At 38.2% G+C, this 25,118-nt stretch overlaps 1 protein-coding gene across 2 annotated transcripts in view; it reads left to right on the plus strand.

Moving 5' to 3' along the window:
• LOC129417201 (metastasis-associated protein MTA1) overlaps window positions 1-25,118 on the plus strand; it is a 69,814-nt gene that overhangs the window by 9,595 nt on the left and 35,101 nt on the right. For both annotated transcript variants that reach the window (XM_055171707.2, XM_055171708.2), the window contains 2 exons: window positions 7,421-7,488; window positions 7,752-7,845. In XM_055171707.2, the coding sequence (XP_055027682.1) occupies window positions 7,421-7,488; window positions 7,752-7,845 (162 nt within the window). The remainder of the gene's footprint in view (window positions 1-7,420; window positions 7,489-7,751; window positions 7,846-25,118) is intronic.

Here is a 25,118-nt window from a genome sequence, read left to right on the forward strand (position 1 = left end):
AAATTGTTGGCGATACACAGCCCTAGTCTACACGCTAGTTAAAGATAAAGATTTACAGACCGGTCACTGTTGAACTCAACGATCTGAGCCAGAGGCAGACAGTGACTGCAACTTAAGAGCAACACCAATGCTGCGAGTATGTGTTTGGCACATAAGCCTGAATTAACAAGTATTGCCATAGTAACGGATGTCTCGTGGGTCCCGGTCTGATTGTCCAAAGACAAGGATTGAATGGCCTCGCTGCACTTGTTTGGACCTGTGCTTGCTGGGTCATGGAGACCTCATCCTCTGAGTAGAGCACCTGGGCAGCTAAACTTACAGATGCCCTGCCAGACTGTGTGTGAGTGCCATTGTTCGTTTCCTAAATTTCAATTTTTTTGCATTGTTCCACATGACTGAAATGGCAGTTTTAACAGACTCACTTTTGGCCGATTTGTCTCATCCATTTCTCTTTTTTTTCATTTTGTCTTTCGCTCAACTTTCTCCATCCTGATTAGATTCTCCACATCTATCTCTCTCTTTTGTGTCGTCTATCTGTCTTGCACCCTCGGATTCAGTGAGGCTCGGCAACATGCAGGGATTGGATCACATGAAATTTGACTGCACTGTGATGTCACATGCTGTGTTGTGTGCTGATTGGTGGGGGGATGGGGGCATAGTATTTGCTGTGGGCACAGGCAGAGATGGCAGGAGGGATGGAAAAAGCTTTGACAGCGGTGATGCCTTTAGGTCCTGTGCAAGGTCCTCGCCATTGTCCACCTGGTTCTCCTTGAGGTGCTGGCATACTCCATGTCAGGTTTTGCTGTGGCCCAAGAGGGCTCTGGTAGAGCTTGTACTAAAAAGAGGTGCGGCCACCACAAAGTCCTAGTCTTGTATATGCAGATTCAGTCAAATGCCACGTGGCTGATGGATGACAAAATGGATGATTTAGGCATCTTCAGTGTGTTCACTTATTGTCATTTGTAGTAGATACCTAAAGTAAAGTGCCCTGTCCCTAAGAAGAATGCACTTCTGAGATGATCTGTCTGAGTGTATATGTGAGAAATATAGTATGGATGTCATCCAATGTTGATATATCAGACGGTACAGTTCTTGGTAAAAGAAAAGCAAACAATAAACAGATATGTACAGCTTTAGATAGTTTCAAGCATAACCCATATCTTGTGCTGGAGCTGGTTTTTGACCAGGATATCTGTGAACCTCTCAGATCCAGGCCACTTTTCTGTTGCCTTTAGAGATGATTATATGGTATTTAAAATGTTGTTTTGGACAGACAGTGAGAGTAATGTGGCTGAGGATGCTGTGGAGCATGCCAGTCCCAGCACTCTGACTTAGTGGTTCCTGGTTCAAACCCAGTAGGTTTTAGGGGTCAGTGAAGAGCCAGTTTCCTAGGCACAGAACTGCTTTTTCTGTGGTGGAAATGTGCAGAATGAATCCAGATTGGGTATTAGCTCTGGTGCCAGCACCCTACGATAGAAATGGGACATTTGTGTTGAGTGTAGTACTCACAGACTTTTTTTGATGGTTTCGTTTTCGACTGCATATAGACTCTGTCTTGTCTTGGCCTCTGACAGACAGGACTTACTGACAAGACCACAAGTGTGCAATATCACTAATGGCGCTTTTCCATTGCATAGTACCCCACGGTTTGGTTTGTGTCAGGTCGGGTCAGCTCACCTCACTTTGGCTTGATAAGCTTTTCCATCGGGTTTAGTATCACTTCGGATTATAGGCGTGTCGTTATATTTGCGCTGCCTACTAGGGATGGGCATTCGATTAAGTTTTCTTTGTCGATCGTCGGGAGAATTAACGATCGACTATCGATTAATCATTAATATTTTTATAATAAAATTTGTTATTTAACTTTTATACTTAAAAAATGCAATGAATACAAATATACAGCGTGTTTTTCCTCGATGAGACCTTTATTACAAGATCAACTTGTGGCAGACAGTTAAACTATGTTTCAAACATATATGTGCGTGCATGTGCGGTGCTCTAAAGCAGCGGAACCTGCAGCTGCGAGCCAGCGTTCTTAAACAGAGACCTCATTATTAGTTCCAAAATAAAATAAAAAAACAGATTCATGTTTAACATTAAATTAAACAAAATACATAATACTTAGATCTGAAAGGTTTTGTCAAAATGTAACTCAAAATTATTCAAGCCAGAAGAAAGTGCAAGAAATTAGCCTTCCTAACATTAGGCTATAACAAATTAGGCTACTTAAAGCCTCGTGAAATATAACAAACTTTACTTTAGTAACTCGCATAAAACTTCTGCACCTGTCTACTGATTTTTTTTTTTTAGAAATAAAAGCATGTTTTGGGGTCAGACGCGACCGCAATCCATGGTGACCGTCAGTCCAGCCGCCGAAAACAGCCGCTCCGAGGAGACTGACCGGGGTGCACAGGTACCTCAGCGCTAACTTATTCCGCATACAGGGTATGTGTGAAACACCGTGCGTTTTGTGAGCCCCATTTACCATTGTATAATTATACTAACATAGTCTTTTAGTTTTTATTTATTTTACAACAGTAGACACAAATGTACTATGGTCTCCAACTCCACAATATACCATAACCATGGTATTTGTAGTAAAATTGCGGAAATACAAATCGTTTTTAATCTGCAAAAAAAAAAAAACATTTTCACAATGATAAAATCATGGCTAATTTTCCTAAGGTAGTAATTACAAAATGATATATGTTTGAAAGACGGAGATGCGCACCTGTCAATCTATTACATAACAGAGCGAGGCCAGAGACAAACATGCTCATAAACGGGAGTAATATGGAATAATGTGTGCATCTTTGAATAACTAAGTATACATTTATTTTAAATATATTTTTGTCATATAAAGTTTTGAGACATGGCCTAATAATGCTTTTTTCACTTTTATTGCTCATTTAGACTTATTGTGCGGATAACAGCGTTTTTGACGCATTTACCTCAGAGATTAATTTAGCAATATTGCTTTTTTCCGGTAATAATAATACAATTTATATTTCAATCCTGTTTCATTGTCTGTTTATTCATTTCATTATGCTGTTATGTTAATGTGATGATATTTATTTGCCATATGAAACGTGCCGTTATATGAATACTTTTATATAATATTCAAATTATGTGCGTAATAATGTGTGCATCTTTGAATAACTGTAGGAATACGGTTGCTTATTTTTGTCAAAGTTTTGAGAAAAGTAAATAATATTGTGAGGATTTATATCCATATGAGACGCTTTTTGTCATTGAATACTCTTGTTTATTATTTGGAAATCATATACATACATAGTAGGAAATATATAATGTGGAAGGGTAGCAAAGTTACTCTGCTTATTTTTATTTATGATATATGTGGAGATAAATATACCATTGCAAAACTGCTGATTTGATCCATTCAGATCCTAACCACCAGGCTAGAGATTTTTAACATCCTTAATCCACACTTACTAGTCTGTCAAATAATATCTAAAATATATTGTTTTGTAAAAAAATGATGCTTTGTTCTATTGTTTATGCGAAAAAGTGTTCACAGAAAGTGTCACATGAATGTTTCATATGCAGAATAAGCGGTCAGCAGCGCACTGCAACGAGTGCTTGACGGATTCGCTGCACACATACGCAAACACACTGCGTACGGAGTATTTGTGAAACAGGAGTTAGATAAAAAAATGCATTAGATTAATTGATAACAAATTACGAAATCGACGAAATTCTTAACAATCAATTATCGATCGTCGATTAATTATGCCCATCCCTACTGCTGTGACATCATTGTGAGAACGTCATTGTACATTCACATACATTCATTTATTTCTTAGTCCGCCACGAGTACATGTTTGCACATCGCGTTTATCACTACCTCTGTCTCACATGACAGTTTCTGTACACACACCTGTGGCGTCAGTCCACGTGCTCTGCTGAGCCTCATTTAAGTTGCATTTAAACATATATGTGAACGTGCGCTTCGCAAATGTGCCGCCACAAACTGCAAGTCTGGAAAAAAACTGGTATGGTGTTCTTGATTCATAACCTGTGGATGTTTTTTATTGCTAAAAGAGAGTTTGGGAACTTACAGCAAAGCACAGGTGACAACATGTTTACTCGAGACTGTGCAAGCTAGCTCAAAGGTAAAGCTAATCTTTTACATTATAGCGATGATGCTGGTAGTGACGATTCTCTCAGACCAATCAGTGATCTACAGTGTTTTCGCGTCACGTTTTGGTATCAGCTCGGGTTGCCTGGAAATCCAACTGAGATGGTACTAAAAAAGTATCGGGTACTATGTACTTTACGAAGTGGAATAGCCCCCAAAAGTAAGCTGACCCGACCCTTAATCAAACCGTGGGGTACCGTGGGGTGCAATGGAAAAGCACCATAAGTTGCAGGTGCATTGTCATATTACCCTACTGAAAAATCCATAAGCTGGTGAGCTGGTTTTAGCTGGTCCCCAGCTTGGTTTTAGCTGGTTTTGCTGGTGTAGGAAGCTGGTTTTGCTGGTGTAGCAAGCTGGTCTAGCTGTGTTTTGGTCACATTTTAAGCTGGTCTAGCTGGACTTAGCTGGTCATGCTGGAATACCAGCTGGCCCACCAGCATGACCAGCTTTGTCAGGCTGGGAGGACCAGCGTAAACCACCTTAAACCAGCTAAAGCCAGCCAAAACCAGCTACCATCTTATTAGGGTATACATCATTAATGTGATTTGAATGTAAAACTTCTTGCTTCAAATACTATCAGTATCTTATTTCTAATTTGATTTCTTTTGTAACTGCTCTCCTGTTTTAAGAAATTAATGGGATTATGTAAAAAAAATTACAAATGCCAAACATAATTCAGGATGATTACAAAATTTACTCTTATGAGAACTGGTCAATCTTATCTTGGTCTTAGTCTTGTCGTGGTTTTTACTAAAACACTAGTAGTTGGTACCAAAATCATTTCTTGTATCTTGGTGCGTAGACTGAGCTTATTTGAATCAGGATTGTAGCTAATGCAGCAAACATACATCAATAATTAGACTCATAACCTGCTCTAAAACGTAACAGCGCATTATGGGTTAATGGGGTATATTACTTGCGCTTAACTTTTAAAATATTTAATAATGTAAAATATTAAATCAGTAACCGTTTGTCTCTCTATTGCTGTTTAAAACATAAGGTTACAAGTTTCTTGCTCCGTTATTATTGTTCTAATGTGAGTCGAAGTCAAATGAAGTAAAACTGACATTTCCCGTGAAATTGAACCTGACAGCTCAAATTTTAAATCATTAGTATAAGCTTACCATTGCGGATTGGGGTAAGGTGAGGAAACGGTTTTGAAAATTTTCCATGTACTTTTTCTCGACTTAAAGACGGTTTTAGCAGTAACAACATAAACAAAGTCTTTCGTTGAACATGCGTAACGTCTGGTAAACTCCGCTAAGAATCAATAACAACCTTTTAGAGTAGTTTATTTCTGATAACAAGCTAAAGAAACAACAAGTAGATTATTTTAGTTCATATTTCATATCTAAAGTGAAAAAAACCACACTGAACTAAGGTTACTGTGTAAAATGTGTACTTTAATGTGTACTATAATGTATACAATGTTTACTACAAACCGGCTGCCAAACCTCCCTTCACATATTGGTGATTCGTGATTGCCGTCTCCCCCTGTCTTTAGGAAACAAAAACATTTGTTATTTTTCGATGAGGTATTTCTTCAGTACTCAGACCGTTAAACAGAAAGCGGAAGTAAAGTTCCAATCAGACGCGTAACTGCGACAAGGCACATGCGTCCGATGAAACGTCAATATTTGTTAATAAAAAAGTTAAAGATTGCAGCTTTAATTTCTTTACATATTAAAATGACGTGAAAGTTATCTTAAACACAGTAAATGCCGTATTGTAACAAATTTTTTCTTTGTGTCAGAAGAATGAAAACCAAGCGCAGGTCTGAAAATGTCAAAAAACCTGCTCTTATCTGAGCTGTTGATAAAAAATGAGCTGTGGTGCTCATGTAACGAAATGAGTTTGAATCCAGTTCAGCACATACGTTTTGTGTTATGCATTAATCAAAAATGCATAAAAAGGCCTGCGTTTCAAAACAAGCTAGTACCTTATTGGGACTGTGTGCAGTCTTTCAAGCCACGTGTTTGGATTATTTTGCCTTCATGCTGTATGTCCTGTCTGATTTTTGCCCATTAAAGTCCTATTTTGATGTATTAGTAAACTGGCATCTTTCGCTCTCAAACAAGAACTTCAGAATCAAAAGGCTTTGTTACCAAACACTGAATTCGCAAACATGTTTTTTTGCCAGACATGGGGTTCTGACTCCCAACCCCCCAAACCCTCTGATTACTATTGCAGTATGGGTGTGAGCGTGCATGTCGTCTGTTGTGTGGGGTGTAATCTCCCAGAGGTCTCGGCACACACAGGGTTAAGACCAGGCACCCCACCAAGTCTGAGGCCTGCGGGGACGTCCCACAGATCCGTAAGCCTGCACAGAGCCCACACACCCTGGAGCAAAGCCAAAAAAAAAGCACTCACTCAAACACAACACACGCAGAAATGCATTGAGAACAAGATAGAGAATCAGTTAGATATTGAGAACCGAAAACATGAGAGATATTTGTAAGGTAACCCAGCTATTCAGATGTCAAATATTTGTTTTGCCTCAAAACATGACTTCTGAAGGTTATATGGCTCTTGTTCGAATTTGAAGAGTTGGTTTATACGATAATGAAAATTCTAGTAGGCTACTCTGCCTTGTGTTGTTTTAAACACACACCATTGGTTTTTGGGAACTCGAGAACCATGCCAACAAAATCTTTATGCCGTTCAATAATTTGTTCACAAATTGGACAGACTGACTTAATGGTCTGGTTGCAGAGGTTCGCAACTCAATGAAGGGGAAGATTATCGTCCAATAACAACTACAGTTTTGTCCTGTTCCAGCTTTAAGCATGAAATAAAGACATCTGGATATCATGCAAAGCTTTTAAGACAGTGTCAATGTGAACTTCTTTTATGGTTAAAAGATTATGGACAAATAACAGCATTTGGGTTTGACAAGAATGATGACAAGGAGTTTTAATTTTGTGTGAACTAGTCATTTAAAATTTCCCCCGTGATGGTTCTGGTACTGGCGTGTCAGATTTGTGCCAATCGTACGAGGACACTGAAGGTTGTCTAGGCGGTTGAATTACAAATGCCATAGCTATTCACGCAGTCAACACATTTGTTGTCGGGTGTTCTCGTAGGGGAACTTGCCAAAACGTACCGCCACTGGCATCATGCAATGATGGAGAATGTTGTGTTTAGTCTGTGAAACAGTCCGGTAAGCCTCAGCAGGTGCGCGAGCGTGACAGGAGATGCTGTCTGTCGCTGACAGACTGTAGGTGCTGGAGCACTAACAATTGTTTCTCTCTCTCCTCGCAGATTACGTTTATTTCGAAAACTCCTCCAGTAACCCACTGCTGATCAGGCGAATAGAGGAGCTCAACAAGGTGAGTAAGAGACAAACGTTTGTCATCTCAGTGACTGACGTAACTCAACGCTGTGGCTTTCTGTGTACCCTCCTACCATGTTCACACTATTAAACCTTCTCTTCTGACGTCACACTACATCCCATTCATTATACCATCTCATATCATTCACTTAAAAGTGTTTAGGTTCTGCTTGTGATTTGATTCTCATTTGCATATTAGGCATCTGCAGCTGCTGATTGGTTCAGAAGCTGTTGCTGTGACAACTCTGTTTTTGTTTGCAGACTGCCAATGGGAACGTGGAGGCCAAAGTGGTGTGCTTCTACCGGCGCAGAGACATCTCAACGACACTCATCACCCTGGCGGACAAACATGCACGTGAGTAGCTGCCAGAGACTACGTTACCCACAATGCTGTTTGCGTTCATTGAAACTGACCTGTGCTGAGATGTTCTCTGAACCTTAGTCTGATCCCTGGCATTTAGCATTTAGCCTAGCCCCATTCATTCCTTAAAATCCAAACAGGAATGTCACCAAACACTTCCATGTTTTTCCTATTTAAAGACATGAGTAAGTATGGTGGTACAAAATAAAACATGCAGAATGAATGGGGCTAGGCTAAATGCTAACACATTCACGACGCGTTGTACAAAGATTAAGTGCACCCATTGAATAAATATAGGTATGTATTAATTTGTCTAAGTTGAGGTCAGAACATAGTATAATATTGAAAAACGGTGGTGTTTTCCTTCAAAGGAATAATAGTTCAACTAAATATTAAATTTCTATCATAATTTACTCACCCTCATGCAATCCAAGATGTATATGACTTCCTTTTTCAGTTGAACAGAAAAAATAAATGTATATATTAAAATGTTATCATATATGGAAGCTAACGTGATAAAGCTCTAAGAAGCACATACATTTAGTAATATTAATGACTTCAGTTGGTTAATATGTCTTTGAAACAAACCAGTACTCTTGTGAGAGAAAACAATTCATATTTTGAACTTGGGGATATGTTGCATGTCCATCCGCTTAAGTCAAATCATGACATAAGGAATACTGCTTCCGGTCCAAGCCTCCACTCATTTCAATAGAGCATATTATTTAAACAGTTTATGAGCACTATTTATTCATATTACACATAGCAATATATTAATAATTCTTATGCTACGTACACACCAAACGCGGGGCATTGCGTTACTTGCTCTAGACTAGTCGCGGGATTTAACTTCGTGTCATGCGAATTTTTTGCTCGAGTTGAACATTTTCAACTGGGGCGAAGACGCGTTTGAGGTGAATAACGTGTGTTTTCGAGGCAAACGCGCCACCCATATTGCGCCATTCGCATCGCCCCACACGAGGATGCGTCTGATCTCATCTTTGCATTGACTCTGTATGTAATCTACTCACGCAAATCGTTGAACTCGCTTCTGGTGTGAACCCACAGTTAAATATTCCATGTCCATGAGTCCATTTAAGGTCATCTCGGATTTTGTTATGGAGATAAAAATTAGGATTGGGTGTTTTTGGTAGCTTTGCATTATGATACGAGTGTATATTAGCGTGATTTTTCTGTTATTTCTCTATGACATTTGAGATCGTTTTGACCTGGATGCCCTGCATGACATCAGAGTTAACAGGTGGATAGCGTTGTAAGTTCAAATATGGTGGCACATCAGTAATGATGAATCTGAATGATTCTTACGTGACGACACATATTGTTTCACTTCAGATCCAAAATACATATGCAAAACCCGTGCATCTGACATTTTGTCTTATTAATGAGCATGTTTTTATCAGATTCTTAATGGATTCTGCCAACAAACTGGGAATTCTGAATGTTCCAAGGCCAGGATTAAGTAGATTTGAAGAGAAAGTATTTGATGAACGTATAATACGTGTATTTGGTTAATGTCATTATTGATGTTGACCATCATACAAGAAGATAACATGACTGCATTTTAATATAAAATTATTTGTTTGTGTTCGACTGAAGAAAGTCAAATACATCTTAGATGCCACATGGGTAAATTATGTGTTTTGAATTTTGGAATAACTATTTCTTTAAGCATTTTTTACCTGTGTTGGACTGGTTATCTATCTAGGGTAGGAGTGTCCAAACTCTGTCTGAGTTTAGCTGAAACTTCCCTCAACACACCTGCCTGAAAGTTTTTAGTATACCTAGTAAGACGTTGATAAGCTGCATCAGGTGTGTTTGATTAGGGTTGGAGCAAAACTGCAGAGACACCAGCCCTTCAGGAGCAGGATTGGACACGCTGGATCTAGGGTGTACCCTGCCTGTGGCCCTATATGCTAACAGGCCGTTAAAGCTTCTTGAATAGGCTACGGTTGTTAAAGAATACATTGGGAATTTTTGTGTTGGTCTACTAGTCATTCAGCAACCTAGTCAGTGAGATTGACTGGTTAGTTTAATATTTTTGGCAGCAGTGATTTTAAAGGTGCAGTGTGTAAATTTTAGCGGCCACTAGTGGTGATGTTGTGAATTGCAACCAACAGCTCAGTCCACTGCTCACCCCTCGCTTTGAAACACATAGAGAAGCTACAGTAGCCGTCACCAGACAAACATGTCATCGTCGGAGACATCTTAGTAAAAAAGTTTGTCCGTTAAGGGCTTCTGTAGAAACATGGTTGCACAAAATAGCGACTTCCATGTAAGGGGACCCTCAGTATGTAGATAAAAACGTCTCATTCTAAGGTAATAAACACATAACGGTTCATTAGAAAGGTCTTTATACACCCCTGATAATATAGTTTTGTATATTATTTTGCATTTCTGTCAAGAGATCCTTCTAAAAATTACACACTGCACCTTTAAACGAAGATTTAGCTCGCAATGTTTCTGAGAGAATGCTGGTCGGCTAGTGTCTCTCTCAAATTTTGATCTATTAATTTATTGAGCACTGATACTATAACCTTCACAGCACCGCTTGTGTACATTAGACAATCACTGTTGGAGTGTGGTGTTATCGAGAGAATAGAGACAGTCTTTGGTAGATTCTTTATGGTGTAGCTCTCTTTTATTGGTGTCTGTCAGAACATCGTTGTTGGAAATCTCTAAGAAACTTACGTGAACAGGATCTAGTAGAGTTGTGCCGATAGTGATAGCCTTCATGACAATATTTGGCTTGTTTGCCCATTATGCTTTAAATTATTATTATGCTATTATTATTATTATTGTCATTTATAGTTTCACATTAACATTTCTGCATAACCTGCATTTGGCACACCAACACGCATTACATGCTTATACTCATGTGAGAGATCTTATTGGCTTTTCCTTGCGCAAGTGAGCTTGTAGTATGCCCGTGCCCGGCTCGGACTTCTCACGCGAGTGAACTTGTATTGTGCTCAAGCTCGGACATTTCCTTACACCTGAAGGTGTACTGTGCTAGATAGGTTGTTATTTGAGCAGGGGTTTAAAACAAGGGATGGGTACCGACCTCGGTACTTTTATAGGCACCGACCGAATTGCGTCGGTACTACCCAGTATCGATTCACATAAAATCAATCGGTGCTCAATTTCGGTACCTGAGAGAACATGTCAGCGCGCCGTGTGAGTCTGGTACGTAGCGAAAGCGTGTGCGCGCGGGAGAGAGAGATGGTGTGGTAAGTGACACCCCTTTGCAACTTGCTTAATGGCTAACAGAAAGCGATCTAACATGTGGTTAAATTTCACAAAGGATGATGCAGACAATGCTACCTGTAATATTTGTAACAGTAAGTGCAAGGTAAGCAGTGTTAATACATCCAACCTGAGGAAGCACTTATTTAAACACAGTGTGTATTTAGAAGCACAGCTTATTAAGCTTATATAAAAGCTTATTAAGATGCGTTTTCGTCGATCGGATCACTAGTGGACGAGAGAGACAAATTCTGTTTACACCCAGTATTTAGCAACACCAGTCCGTCTCTTTTTTCCACTTTCGATCGGTCCTGTCCTGATTACTTTGAGTGGTGGTCCGTGGAGACCGCGGGGAAGTCCCTTTGCTTTCGTTTTAACGTAAGCTGGAGTAATGACGGGTTTAAATGCACACGAACTAATACTATGCTTGTGTTTTAAAGGAATAGTCTACTCATTTTCAATATTAAAATATGTTATTACCTTAACTAAGAACTGTTGAATCATCCCTCTGTCATCTGTGTGTGTGCACGTAAGCACTGGAGCGCGCTGCTACGCTACGATAGCATTTAGCTTAGCCCCATTCATTCAATGGTACCATTTAGAGATAAAGTTAGAAGTGACCAAACACATCAACGTTTTTCCTATTTAAGACGAGTAGTTATACGAGCAAGTTTGGTGGTACAAAATAAAACATAGCGCTTTTCTAAGCGGATTTAAAAGAGTAACTATATTGTATGGCGTAATAGCACTTTTGGCAGTACTTCGACTCGGCGCAGTAACACCCTCCCTCTCCCATTATGAGAGTGAGAAGGGGAACGGACTTTTCAGGCGAGTCGAAGTACTCCCAAAAGTGCTATTACGCCATAAAATATAGTTACTCTTTTAAATCCGCTTAGAAAAGCGCTGTGTTTTATTTTGTACCACCAAACTTGCTCGTATAACTACTCGTCTTAAATAGGAAAAACGTTGATGTGTTTGGTCACTTCTAACTTTATCTCTAAATGGTACCATTGAATGAATGGGGCTAAGCTAAATGCTATCGTAGCGTAGCAGCGCGCTCCAGTGCTTACGTGCACACACACAGATGACAGAGGGATGATTCAACAGTTCTTAGTTAAGGTAATAACATATTTTAATATTGAAAATGAGTAGACTATTCCTTTAAGTAAACATGCTGCACAGTGTTTTGTACATGAATATGTTGGAGCTTTCTCAGATTTTTCAGCACAATTAATGAATTAAGATCACACAACTTTCACGCGCTCGCGAAATGAAACTGCGGAGATCAGCCGCTTTTAGCTTTATCAATGAAAGCCTAAAGACTGTGTGTTCACGCTAAAAGTCAGAAATGACGTAAAACTTTGTCCTCAGTACCTCAAATTAGATAAATAGGAGGAGAGAAGGCAGTCCGTGTGGCTGTTCGAACACATTTAACCACATGCGGACCAAATGCCAATGCTGGTCAGATTGGCAAAAAAGTATCTCTGTGTCCAGTCCTCTTCTACATCCTCAGAGCGAGTGTTCTTTACCGCTCTGTCATGGCTTTTACCTGAGAACGTTGACATGCTGATTTTTCTAAAAATCAACTGCTAGTATTGTTTTCAACATAAAAGTATACTTTTATGTTGCTTTTAGGACGTTTATGTTCATTGATCATTTGTCTTACTTATATATTTTATTTATTTATTTTATTTATATGTAAGACATATGCCCTGGATGTTATAGGGATGTTTTTTTTTGTAAAGATTGTGTGTATTATTAAACATTTCGAAATAAATAACAAAATGTTGAAAATGAGAGGTTTGGGCTTATTATGTCCACTGAAAGTCACTTAAGTCAGAGTAAAGTACCGAAAAAGGTACCGCTGGGTACCGGTATCGAATTCCAGGTACTGGCATCGGAACCGGTACCGGTAAAAATGTGAAAGGTACCCAACCCTATTTAAAACCAATGAATTGTTCCCGTTCCCTGCCATGTAACTAATTTACACCAAGCCCAGACACCAGGGCGTGCATAGAATAATGGCATCTCCTAAAGTAAAGCAGCTTCTGTCCACCAATCTAGTAACTTGTCATAGATAAATAAGTAAAAAATAAAGAAAATAAATAAGGAATCTTTTGGCCCGCTCCTGATACTTTTGTGTGCCTACAATCTTAAAGGTTGGTGATAGGACAATCTCACTATGGAGAATATTGCCCAACACTAGGATCTAGAAGTGTTATTTTATGACAAGGTCATCACAATGCATGATGGGATTACTGTGTTGTTAAAGGATACATGTGATGCTGCGTTCGATTTCAGATGCTTTCTGTTTGGAGCCCTTACTACTGTGAGCCCACTTAATATGTTGCCTAGGTGGGCAGGACAACAAGCTTTAAAACAGGGCAGCGGAGGCCCAAGTTTGTTTGGTATCTATCTACAGCGGCCACCCACACTCAGCTTGCCAAACCTGAAAGTTGAATCTGCCTGGTTTCTGTTGTCATATGTTTAAATAAATTTGAGAATTTCTCAGTTTTATTTTGTCAGCTTTATTTTGAAGATGGGTCCATGACAAAAACGGTTTGGAAAGATGAGAAAAGCATGCATCAGGTATATTTTAATGCACATAGTGTATTTATGTTGATTACATGCAATAAAAAATTACATTTGCACCATTTTTATGAAGGTTAAGACTGAATGGACCTGAAAAATGTCAAGTGGTGTAACCGCCAATTGCCCAAAGAATGAGAAATATTAAATGTTTTATCCACCTTGATGGCATGTTAGCGTAATCATAAAATCATTTTAAATATTACACGAAAATACATTTTATTAGTTATTACTAAAGGTAAATTTTAATGCGTTTTTGTAATATTTGTCCGGACATATGCTGAAAACAGCTCTGTTTTCTAAGTAATCTTTGACAATTGATGTAAAAAAAATCATATTACATTAAACTAGATGATTATATTTCATTCAACATTTTTTATTAATATATTTATATAAAAATACTAGTTACACCAATTGACAGACCGGTTACACCATATTGACATTTTTGCAATTATCCCCCAAATATTCTTTAAAAATGAAATAAAACCAGAAATTTTAGACTTGGTCCTCAAAAAAGGGTGTATGCAAGTAATCTGCAAATTTATTTTTAACCCTTTTACATTTAATTAAACCATATGGACACAGAATAATTAGCGTCACGTCATTGACCCAGATATGTTTTCCTCTTTAAAGATTGAGAAGTTTATTTAATGTTGAAAAAGATGTTGGCCCGGGACTTGATTTTGCTTTCTTGGAATTGAATCCTACATGTTTGAAAATGATAGAATTATTTAATATAATAATTATATTATTGGTAGTATCATTTTTCCCAAGACACATGGCCTTGGCTAAATTTCAAAAACTTTTCAGTGGCAAAAAAGTCATTACATTTCGGTGAAAGCAATTTTATTAGTTTTGAATGATGTAAACTTATATACCGGAGGCATTTGTGAGATTTTGATTATTTTTTGTTGTCTTTAAATGTAATTCGTTAATTTAGTTGTGTGTATTCATTTTCACAGTCACGTCAAGAAAAAACAAAATGATGAGTTTATAAAGCTCTCATAGGCATTTTAAACAGAGTAAGGACATAGTACCGTAAATGTGTTGTATGTGTGGGAGTTGGGTGGCTAGTTATTAGTAAATTATTTCTATAATACACATGCGCTACAGATTGAGGATGCAGTTTTTTGTTTATTAAACAATATGTATCATCATATCAGTTTATATGTTATTTTAAGTCTTTTGATTCTATGGGAATGGCTTAGTGGGAGGAACAGACAAAAAGTGCTATTCACTGAAAGACTTCCCCTCAAACGTTCACGTGCAGGACCACTCACATTTCGAATATGACATGGTGCCCCATTTTTGCCATCAGTGATATCAAACATGCTAGGTTCTGGTGTCTCATAGATGATAATTAATAATGTCAGACCTGGCACAAAGGAAAGAGCAGTTAGAAGAATGTATTTTATATATGAACTAATCCTAAAATCTTATTAAAGGTTCATGCTTGTGTAGTCCATTATAGTTCAGATGATTGTCAGATCTTAAAACGCTCTCTTGAACAAAGTATAGATGTGAATCAGTTTTAAATGAGAATCTGTGTTCCCGCTGTGAGCAGAATGTTACTTCAAAATGGCTGCTGTAGAGATGTATCTCAGGGATATCTCTGGGGTATTTAGGAATGGTGCTTGGACGTGCTTATGTGTTTTTAACACATCACACACAAGTCTGATTCAAAGTTGTGAAGCTTGTGGACAACACAAAAGCTATGAGGAACCGTGTGTGTGTGTGTGTGTATTATAGAGTTCTCCTCAATGCCAACAGCCTCTCTGTGGACCTTCAGACATTTGCAATATGTAAAAAATGCATGGCAGGAATGGTCGTTCACCGCATGGGTGTGGGCTACATCCTGTCTCTGCCTGTGGATGAGGGGAGAGGCTTTAAAGAATAAGTGAAGCAGCGTACGGAAAAGAAGTCACAGTGTGAAGTCAAAGCAGAGACAGATCCTCACCGAATGAGAAGACGATGTACCACAGCAGGCTGGAGATGGTCAGATGTGCCTTCATAATAAACCTAATTTCCCTAAGTGCTAACTCACCTTAAATTGTGGGGTTTTCTGAATGACTAAATCTATTACTTTTTACTGGTGGAGGAAGAAACGGGTGAAAAAAATCCTATCGACATTGAATGATAGACCTTGGACATATCTGGGAAACATTATAAGGAGGTGTTTTTTTTTACTGCGTAATCAACCACCCTAGCAGTAGGAACCACCACGAACAAGCACGACTCACATTTTCTTTAGAAAAGATAGTTTCTAGTTCTCTCTGACCCTTGATGGGACCCAACAGAGCAGGGAAAGCGATCCGTGGAAACTTCACTTCTGCAGCGTCTGAGGAATCAGCGCTGCGCGGGCGCTGTGACTCACAGATGAAATATTTTGCTCTCTGTGATGCTGGCTCCACCTCGCCGGGACTGGAGAGCATGAGGCAGCAAGGCGCCATGTGTGCCGAGGGTGAGTGAGTGAGTGAGTGAGAGAGAGAGAGAGAGAGAGAGGCCTGGCTCTACCGTGAACTACTCCCTGGAAGCACCTCACATGCCGGCCGCTTCGCTTGTTTGGGCTTTTTGCTCAAACCTCTGTGCTGAGTTAAGACGCTATGAGTCAGGGCTGTCAGAGCGGCATGTGTTTGTGTGTTTTATAATGTTCTTGAATTGGAAAGATTAAATATACAAGAGCGAATGGAAAAGGGAGCTGAATTCACCGCAGTGTCGACTCCAGTGTCCTTATCGATGAGAAGGTTACACAGTGTCTTTGAACGTTTGGGAAGTACAAACCTGGGTGTTTGTGGCTCAAGTCAATAGTCGGAAAAGTTTGCAATTGGTTTGATTGCTTAATTGGACTGAAAAGCCTTCATGTTTTGGACCGATTTGTGAATTGTGATCCAATCAATTAAGCTTTAAAACGTGAAACAAAGTCACCAATGTCCCCAATCTTTTTTTACGTCAAAATACTCATCAAAAAACATGTAATCGCAAAGCATCGGCAACACGCATTATTAAAGGATTAGTCCATTTTCTTAACAGAAAAATCCAGATAATTTACTCACAACCATGTCATCCAAAATGTTGATGTCTTTCTTTGTTCAGTCGAGAAGAAATTATGTTTTTTGAGGAAAACATTGCAGGATTTTTCTTATTTTAATGGACTTTAATAGAGCCCAACATTTAATACTCAACACTTCACAGCTTTTTTCAACGGAGTTTCAAAGGGCTATAAACAATCCCAAACGAGGCATAAGGGTCTTATCTAGCGAAACGATTCTCATTTTTGACAAAAAAAATAAAAAATATGTACTTTTAAACCACAAGTTTTCGTATAGGTCCGGTCCAGCGCGGCCTAACGTAAATGCGTAGTGACGTAGTGAGGTCACGTGTTCCATATATAAAACGCACATTTGCGGACCATTGTAAACAATAAACTGACACAAAGACATTAATTAGTATCAGTTGACATACAACAATGTAGGAACGGTCCTCTTCCAAGACACTTGTAGACACTGGGGCGGAGTTTCGCGTTCGTCCTCTGTGACCTCTTGACGTCATGACGTATTGCGTGGGGTCAGCTGGCGCATCACGACCGGATCTACATGTATATTTGTTATTTTTATTGTCAAAAATGACAATTGTTTTGCTAGATAAGACCCTTATGCCTCGTTTGGGATTGTTTATAGTCCTTTGAAACTCCGTTGAAAAAAACTGTTAAGTGTTGAGTTAAGTATTAAATGTTGGGCTCTATTAAAGTCCATTAAAATGAGAAAAATCCTGCAATGTTTTCCTCAAAAAACATAATTTCTTCGCGACTGAACAAAGAAAGACATCAACATTTTGGATGACATGGTGGTGAGTAAATTATCTAGATTTTTCTTTTAAGAAAATGGACTAATCCTTTAAGTGAATGAGGGCAAGCACTGTACATTCAGCAGGTTTCATGTATTCTTTAATAACATTACATAAAGCAATAAAATAGTGTTGCGCCAATTCGGAAATTGTGTATTAAAAAGTTGTGATCTAAAAAGTTTTTAAGAACAACTTCCTCCAAACCAACTTTATAACTTTGTACAATTATCCAGTGATGAAGCGAGAACTGGACCATACACCATGTGCGCAGTGTTGGCAAGTCCGCGGCTTTTTGGCTGAGTTCTGAATTGGGCTACTTTTAAACTTTTACAGGCGGGATGTTTTTTTTACTGTGGGTTAAAGATGGAAGGATTTTTTATTTGTTGTTGGGTTATTTGGACCATGAATGGTCATTGGGAAAGTTTTGAGCTAATTTTAAATGGCCATTGGCCTGGTTTGTTACATGGATCTGGAAACCCTGTCTGTGCACTTTCCAACATTTTAATTGGATTGCAACGTTTAGGGAACACTGTCGGAAAATATGATCAGAAAACGGTCCCAAACTGTCACTGGGGGCAGTACCCTTTTAACTCAATTCTTGCCAGCGTTTTTTTTAAATCAAGTTGCCAGTCAGCGCCAAATTTTTTTATGATTTTCACAAAAGTTTAATGCCTTCCAGAAAATGTTCTTTATTAAATATATAAACATACAATATAACAAATGAAAGAACAGACCCTCTGCTTTCAAACAAAAAACATTTGTACTCTTTTATCACCTCTTAAATATGGGTAGGTTTTTCAAAATTACCTAATTTTGAGCAAAAGCAGTGATAATTGCATTTCTGTGAGGGACTTTTGATGGAGATCAGATTCAGACCGATTATCAAAACATACACGGAGTTCTTACAGTTTGACCTAAAGGGTTGCTTCTGGGTTTTATAAGATGGGTAAAAGCGCCAATTTGGCGGATAATAGCGGAAATATGGATTTCTGGAAAAACTCATGGCAGGGAAGCGTTTTCTTTTAATTGACGAGTTAACTCGTCAATGGGGGAAAGAGTAGAATACGTACCATTTAGGTAGAGATATGTATACATTTGGTTTGGTACTATTATGTATCTTCAAAGGGTCATGAAATACTAAACAACATTTTCTGATATGTTAACAGGGATAGTTGTGTTGTACATTGTAAAAGACAATGTTATGCTGCGTTTACACCAGCCGTGGTAGAGACGTGAAGCTCGAGTGATTTCAATGTTAAGTCAATGTGAAGACGCGTTGACGCGCGTCTGGAGGTGTCGCGGCGTGAATGAGGCGTTTGGCCTCGTTTCCGCCTCATGGTGCTTTTTGTGCATTTTGTGTTTGACGCGAATTTGCGGCTGACGCCAGAGTTGAAAAATTTGAACTTTGGTGGAATTTCGCGCCACATTAACCAATCAGGAGCCTGCTTGCTGCTGTGGCGGCAGCCCTGTCCGGAGTCACTCATTCAACGTGAAGGGACGCTTTATATTGTCCGTGAGCAGTCACCCACATCTAGGGCTGAACGATTTGACCTAAAATCAAAACCTCGGTTAATTTAACATTTGACATCGGTTATCGATTAATGAGCGATTATTATTATTTTTTGCCTCATAGTTCACTGGCAAGGTTTGTATTTTAAATATGCTCAGATACTAAAGGTGGGATATATTTTTCTATTGAAAGGGCATTTGTTGTTATTTTAGTTTAAAATTAAGTGAAGGGGAAAGTATTATGTGTGAAGGTTATTTATTGAACATTTTGACTTCAACTGAAATCAAAGCACACATTGCTTGAAATTAAAACAGTCACATTTTAGTTTACTGCAAGTTTCCTAAAAAAAGTAGGAATGTACTGTTGTACATATTTTATAAATATTCATTAGGCTGCGTGTTCTTATCCAATGAGAAGATGTTTCGCTTAATTATTCATAATAGCACATGGTGTGTGTGTGTGTGTGTCTGCGTGCCCATTGCAGGCCAGAGGGGGAGACCGGGGCTCGAGGCAATCGCACTCGGATACGGTTTTGTATGGTAAAGTAAAATGTGAGTGGGCTCGAACACAACAGACTGTAAGAACACGCAGTAGTTGAGAAAGGAATTCGTGGGTCGCAGGTGTTTCTTTCTGTGGTAAAAGTGTAAATACGTTGTCCCTGCAGTGCTGTCTGGGCTAGACTCACCCCTACTAGTAGTCTACTAAAGAGTAGTTGAAATTAGATTTAGTATCTCTTTCAATGCACTCAAATGGCTATACCTTTCCATAACAAAAACTGTACTTTAAGGGCATAGTATAAGTAGGCAAATTGGCTCGGGTTGTCTGCATGCGTTTGGTTTGCCATCAACTATGATTTTTCTCTGTAAAGCTTCGAGAGGCATGGGACTTTGACCTTGCTCATAAAGGCAGTTTGCGTCTTAGGCAAGGATACAGTTTGGATACAAGTTTTCCTTTTTTTCAAACAAGGTATTATTTGATCTTTGTTTAAATGAAAAATTACATTCAGTTTAATTATTTCTGTAATACCGCTATTCTAAGTAATATTCTTAATATGGATATAAGACTTCATATAATAGTCTTAAAGGGATAGTTCGGCCAAAAACCCATGATTTACTCACCCCCAAGCTGTCTGAGTTGCATATGTCCATTGTTTTTTCAGACAAACACATTTTCGGATATTTTAGAAAATATTTTAGATCTTTCTGTTCATTAAATGTAATGTTACGGGGTCCAGCAATAGTCCACGACCTTCAAGTCCAAAAAAGTGCGTCCATCCTTCACAAATTAAATCCAAACAGCTCCAGGATGATAAACAAAGGTCTTCTGTGGGTAATCCGTGCGGTGTTGTTGTAGAAATATCCATATTTAAAATGTTATTAACGTTATAAACTACCTTCCGGTAGCGCCGCCATTTTGGAGTGATGCGCATTCAGGATGAGAGCTTACGCAGCGTACAGAGTTTCTCTGCTGCTGCTCTGTGCCCCCGCCCTCCGAATTTGTCATACGTCACTAAGAAAAGTGCGTACACTACGCTAATACTCTCTCCTGAGTCTAAGATGGCGGCGCTACCGGAAGGTAGTTTATAACGTTAATAACATTTTAAATATGGATATTTCTACAACAACACTGCACGGATTACCCACAGAAGACCTTTGTTTATCATCCTGGAGCCGTTTGGATTTAATTTGTGAAGGATGGACGCACTTTTTTGGACTTGAAGGTCGTGGACTATTGCTGGACCCCGTAACATTACATTTAATCAACAGAAAGATCTAAAATATTTTCTAAAATATCCGAAAATGTGTTTGTCTGAAAAACGATGGACATATGCAACTCGGACAGCTTGGGGGTGAGTAAATCATGGGTTTAATATCGTTTTTGGCCGAACTATCACTTTAATATTTGTTACACTAGATAGCCTATTATATCATGTGCCCCGCCCACTTCTCGTTGTTCTTCTCCCAGCGTCCATGCCCATTTAAGTAGCATTTTTGTAAAGCGATATTGAGGTAGACTAGAGCTGAAACAGAAGGGTTTCATGATAACATGCAGTCTTTGGTACCAATATGTACCACTGAGGTACTACTAATATGAAAATTTTTGGTGCAAAGGTGTACTTTTTGAAAGGTACCACCACTACAGTGTCAGCTAGGGGCCATTTATTGACTGTTTTTCTGTAAAATAGTACTTTCATAATTGCAATCAGGTTCAATTCATTTGATTGATATACATTTGTGCATGTAAATATAGCCAGTTTTAGCCACAGCAGTTTTGTAGCGTGGTTACTGAGGTTTTGTATGTATTTTATTTGTGTGATCTGTGAATCTTGCGCCTCCAATTATTTGTCAGAGAAAGCCTTAAAGATCACTCTCCTCTACATCTTTAAGGAAAGGGAATCATTATAAATATTGTGATACTGGTTTTGATTTAGATACCACATAACCATTCAGCTTCATAGGTTACTTAACGCACATTATGGCTCTACCATGCACAATTTATTAGTCCACACTATTAAAATTTTTGGTGTTTTAATGTAAATATCTTGCTCCAATTCTAAAATGACTTTCGCTTTTGGATGACATCACAAATTTGTTTACCGTTTCAGCTTTTCTGCTTAAACCATTTTTTGAGGTTCTAAACAGTTTCTAAATGGATAAATAGAGAACAGAGCTGGATTTTATTTTTCCCTTTGTTGAATATCCTGTTTCTCTCTGAAATACATTATAAGAACAACCAGGCAGTAATTTCACTTTGATTTGACTCTCACAAGCCTCAAGTACAGCAAAACATGGTAATGCTTCTTGGATCATTTCTGGCTGGACATGCCAAAAGTAATGATATGTGATTCAGTGAGTGAGTTTGAATAAGTTTGAGACTAATTTGTAAGTCTTTTTGCATTAATAAGAACCAGCTCTGTTTGTTTGCTTGTTGTGTGCAACCAACAAGAACAAGGAACTAAAAAGATGGCCCAATTGTTTTATATCCAATCAATTCATAATCACATCTTGGCAAAGCTTTTTTATCCTTGTTCTGTATTCAGAAGTGCTGTAGGAAATGCTGTCAGTGTTTTAGGACACTGTTCTGAATGCAACTAACTAAATGTCATAATCATTGGTAGTGGTTCTCAAACTAAACCTCAGAAAAAATAAGGCTACTAACAACACGCTACATTGTTTCACTTAATACGTTTTGTTTAATTCGAATTTTAAGAATTCTCTCACACATTTTCTTTGGGGTGGCATGAAGGGATGCACCACTGGATTACAGTCGAAAAAAATGAGCTAGTATTTCTGAATAGGAGGAGATTGTGGATTCCTAACCTCTCTTCAAACCTCTCTTACCTCTCTGCCCCTCCACCTGGTAAGGTGATTCATTCATCAATAATTGATAATTGGTTAAGACAGGTGAGAAGGAGAGGTAATTTGTAGAGGTATAGGCAGTGCACAGAGTCTCTCGGTCTTTCTCTCTCATAACACTGAAAACTGAAGTTTACACAGTTTAGCTTCTCTATTCTTATTGGTTCTCGTGTACATGTCTGGCTGTTCCTCTTTGTGCATAAACACCCCCGGTCTTCATTCTCTGTGTATCTCAGCGGGGATTTTCTGTACTCCATACAAAGCTTTAATTGAACAGATACTGATGTGTACTGCTTATAGTGACTGCCAGCTTTCACATCTCAGGTTTGGTGTTAAGGGGGAAAAATAAGCTTTTCTCTGAAAGATAGATAGATCTGTTTTATTATTATACTGCACTCTTTAATGGTTGATTCTGATTGGTCAATGGTGACATTTTAAGGTTTGTTATTAAGAAATTAGGAAATATTTTTGATATTAAGAGTTCAGATGCCACCTGTGTCAAAACTGACAAAGTACGTGTCGAGGGCATTCGGTCAATATCAAAGTATTAAACATTCATCAAATACTTTCATGTCAAATCCGCTTAATCCTGCCCTTAGGCTATTCAGAAATACCAGTTTTTAGGCAGAACCAGGGCTTGATATTAACTTTTTTGCTCACCAGCCAAAGTGGCTAGTTGTTTTCCAAAGTTACTAGCCACTCAGCATTTTCACTGGCCACAATAATGTTGCTGGTAAAATACATTTTATTTGATTAAACTTGACTTTAGCATCCTAACATGACTCTAGATTAGATGCAGATTGACTTTCAAATGCAGACTGACCACCCAAATTAAGACTACATTTATTAGCTGGTATATACCAGGTATATCAGTATAGATCATATCGTATATTTGGGTGATTCTCACGAAAACTTGGTTTAAAAAATGTCAAGCATGAAAATGTAAAAATTGCTTAAATTTACTTTTTTTCCCACCAGACATTGAAAAACAAAGTCTGGAGTAAATGGGAACATTAATTTAAAAACTTTTACTTATCATTTAACACTTTTTGTAACATAATTTAAAAAATTTGTCCTAAAAAATCTCATTACCGCAACAGTCAGAAAACATCAACACTGACATATTTTCAAAATGACATGACAAACCTGAAAGAACATAATTTGATTCTGCACATGCATTTAAAATCAAAGTATTATGCTTCTATTAATTAAATTAACATTTAATAAGCATCTGTTGCGGTAATGATAATCAAAATGTCGTGTAAGCATTCTGACAAGACAATATTTCAAATTAACTGTAAAAAAATGATCTTACCTGGTAGCCATCTTGAAGTAACTGGTCCATGTGCTTGGTCACTCAAAATCAAACTTTATTAAAATTCTGTATGTGTGCTTAAACTGTTCTCAAAAAGTGTTGCGGAGGATGAGAACATCAGGCATGGACACATCATTTTCCAAATTTTTCTTCATTATTATTATACATGAATATTCAGTAAATATTTTTTCTGTCATCTAAAGTAGTCTAGCAAAACATCCATTTATTTTTTTTTCTTAATATTTTTGTGTTAATTTGATTAAATTACAACATAACGCATGTTCAAACACAGCCGGACACATTGCGGTAATGAGAATTTCAGCATAAAATGAGATAAAATTTACAATTTTAAATTCTTATGTTGAAATCACACATTGTGCAAGGTAGAACACAGTATTGTGTTAATTCTGATGCTTTTTAATGTTACTATATTACACATTTTAAAGCTAAAATCATTAGTGCCGTGGTGTTTCAATGGTTTCGTGAGAATCACCCATTTAGGTGCATGAAAAACTTGCTAGTAAGGCATCAATAGATGAAGTTCTAATGAATATATTAAAAGTGGAGCAGGGGTGTAGAAGGTTAACTGAAAAGATAATCACAAAGACCCTAGACAAACACTTTAAATATTTATCAACAGCAGTAAATTTTATATGCTTGATCGTGGTTTCTGTTAAAAGTTATTTAAGACTTAATGGCAAATGTCGAGAGGGCATTATTGTTGCACAAAGTAGCCTTCATTAAAATGATGCATGAACCTCTCCACTTGTGGGTTTCCTTTTGATTTCGGACAAATCTGGGATGTGTGCATTCACGTATGCGCTATGAATTTTTCTCCGCTGTTGCCCAGAGATTGTGCACGCACTTTAAATCTCTTCAGTCACTTCCATGCAATTGTTTTATCTTTCCCGAAGTGTACGTGTATGCGCTCAGACTGCGTCCCGTGCATTCGCAGAACCATCAGCTCTCGCTCACTCTTTCTGGTAAAAAGTTGACACTTTGGTCCGCAATGCGAGCCTTCGCTGATCGCGCGCGCGTCTCAACAAACGGTCTCAGTACGTTTCGCTGGGTGCCGGGAGTGCTCATGGGAGTTGTAGTTTCCCAGTTGTAGTTTATAATTTCACATAACTTTTAAGAAAACTACAATAAAAATATATTCAACCTGCCAAAAGTGGCTAGTGGGATTGGTCTTACCCGCCACAGCTGAAATCTACCCGCATTTGGTGGGTTTTAATGTCAAGCCCTGGGCAGAACCCATTAAGAGCCTGATTAAAAAAAATGCTACTTAGAAGAAGTCATCAATATGTGTGTAAATATTAGTGATTGGACAATATATTGCAGAGGCTGATAAATCTTTTCAATCAGCCAGTAAATTTCTTTATTACTTAAA

The sequence above is a fragment of the Misgurnus anguillicaudatus genome, unplaced genomic scaffold (genome assembly GCF_027580225.2).
Source record: "Misgurnus anguillicaudatus unplaced genomic scaffold, ASM2758022v2 HiC_scaffold_28, whole genome shotgun sequence".
Classification (NCBI taxonomy): domain Eukaryota; kingdom Metazoa; phylum Chordata; class Actinopteri; order Cypriniformes; family Cobitidae; genus Misgurnus; species Misgurnus anguillicaudatus.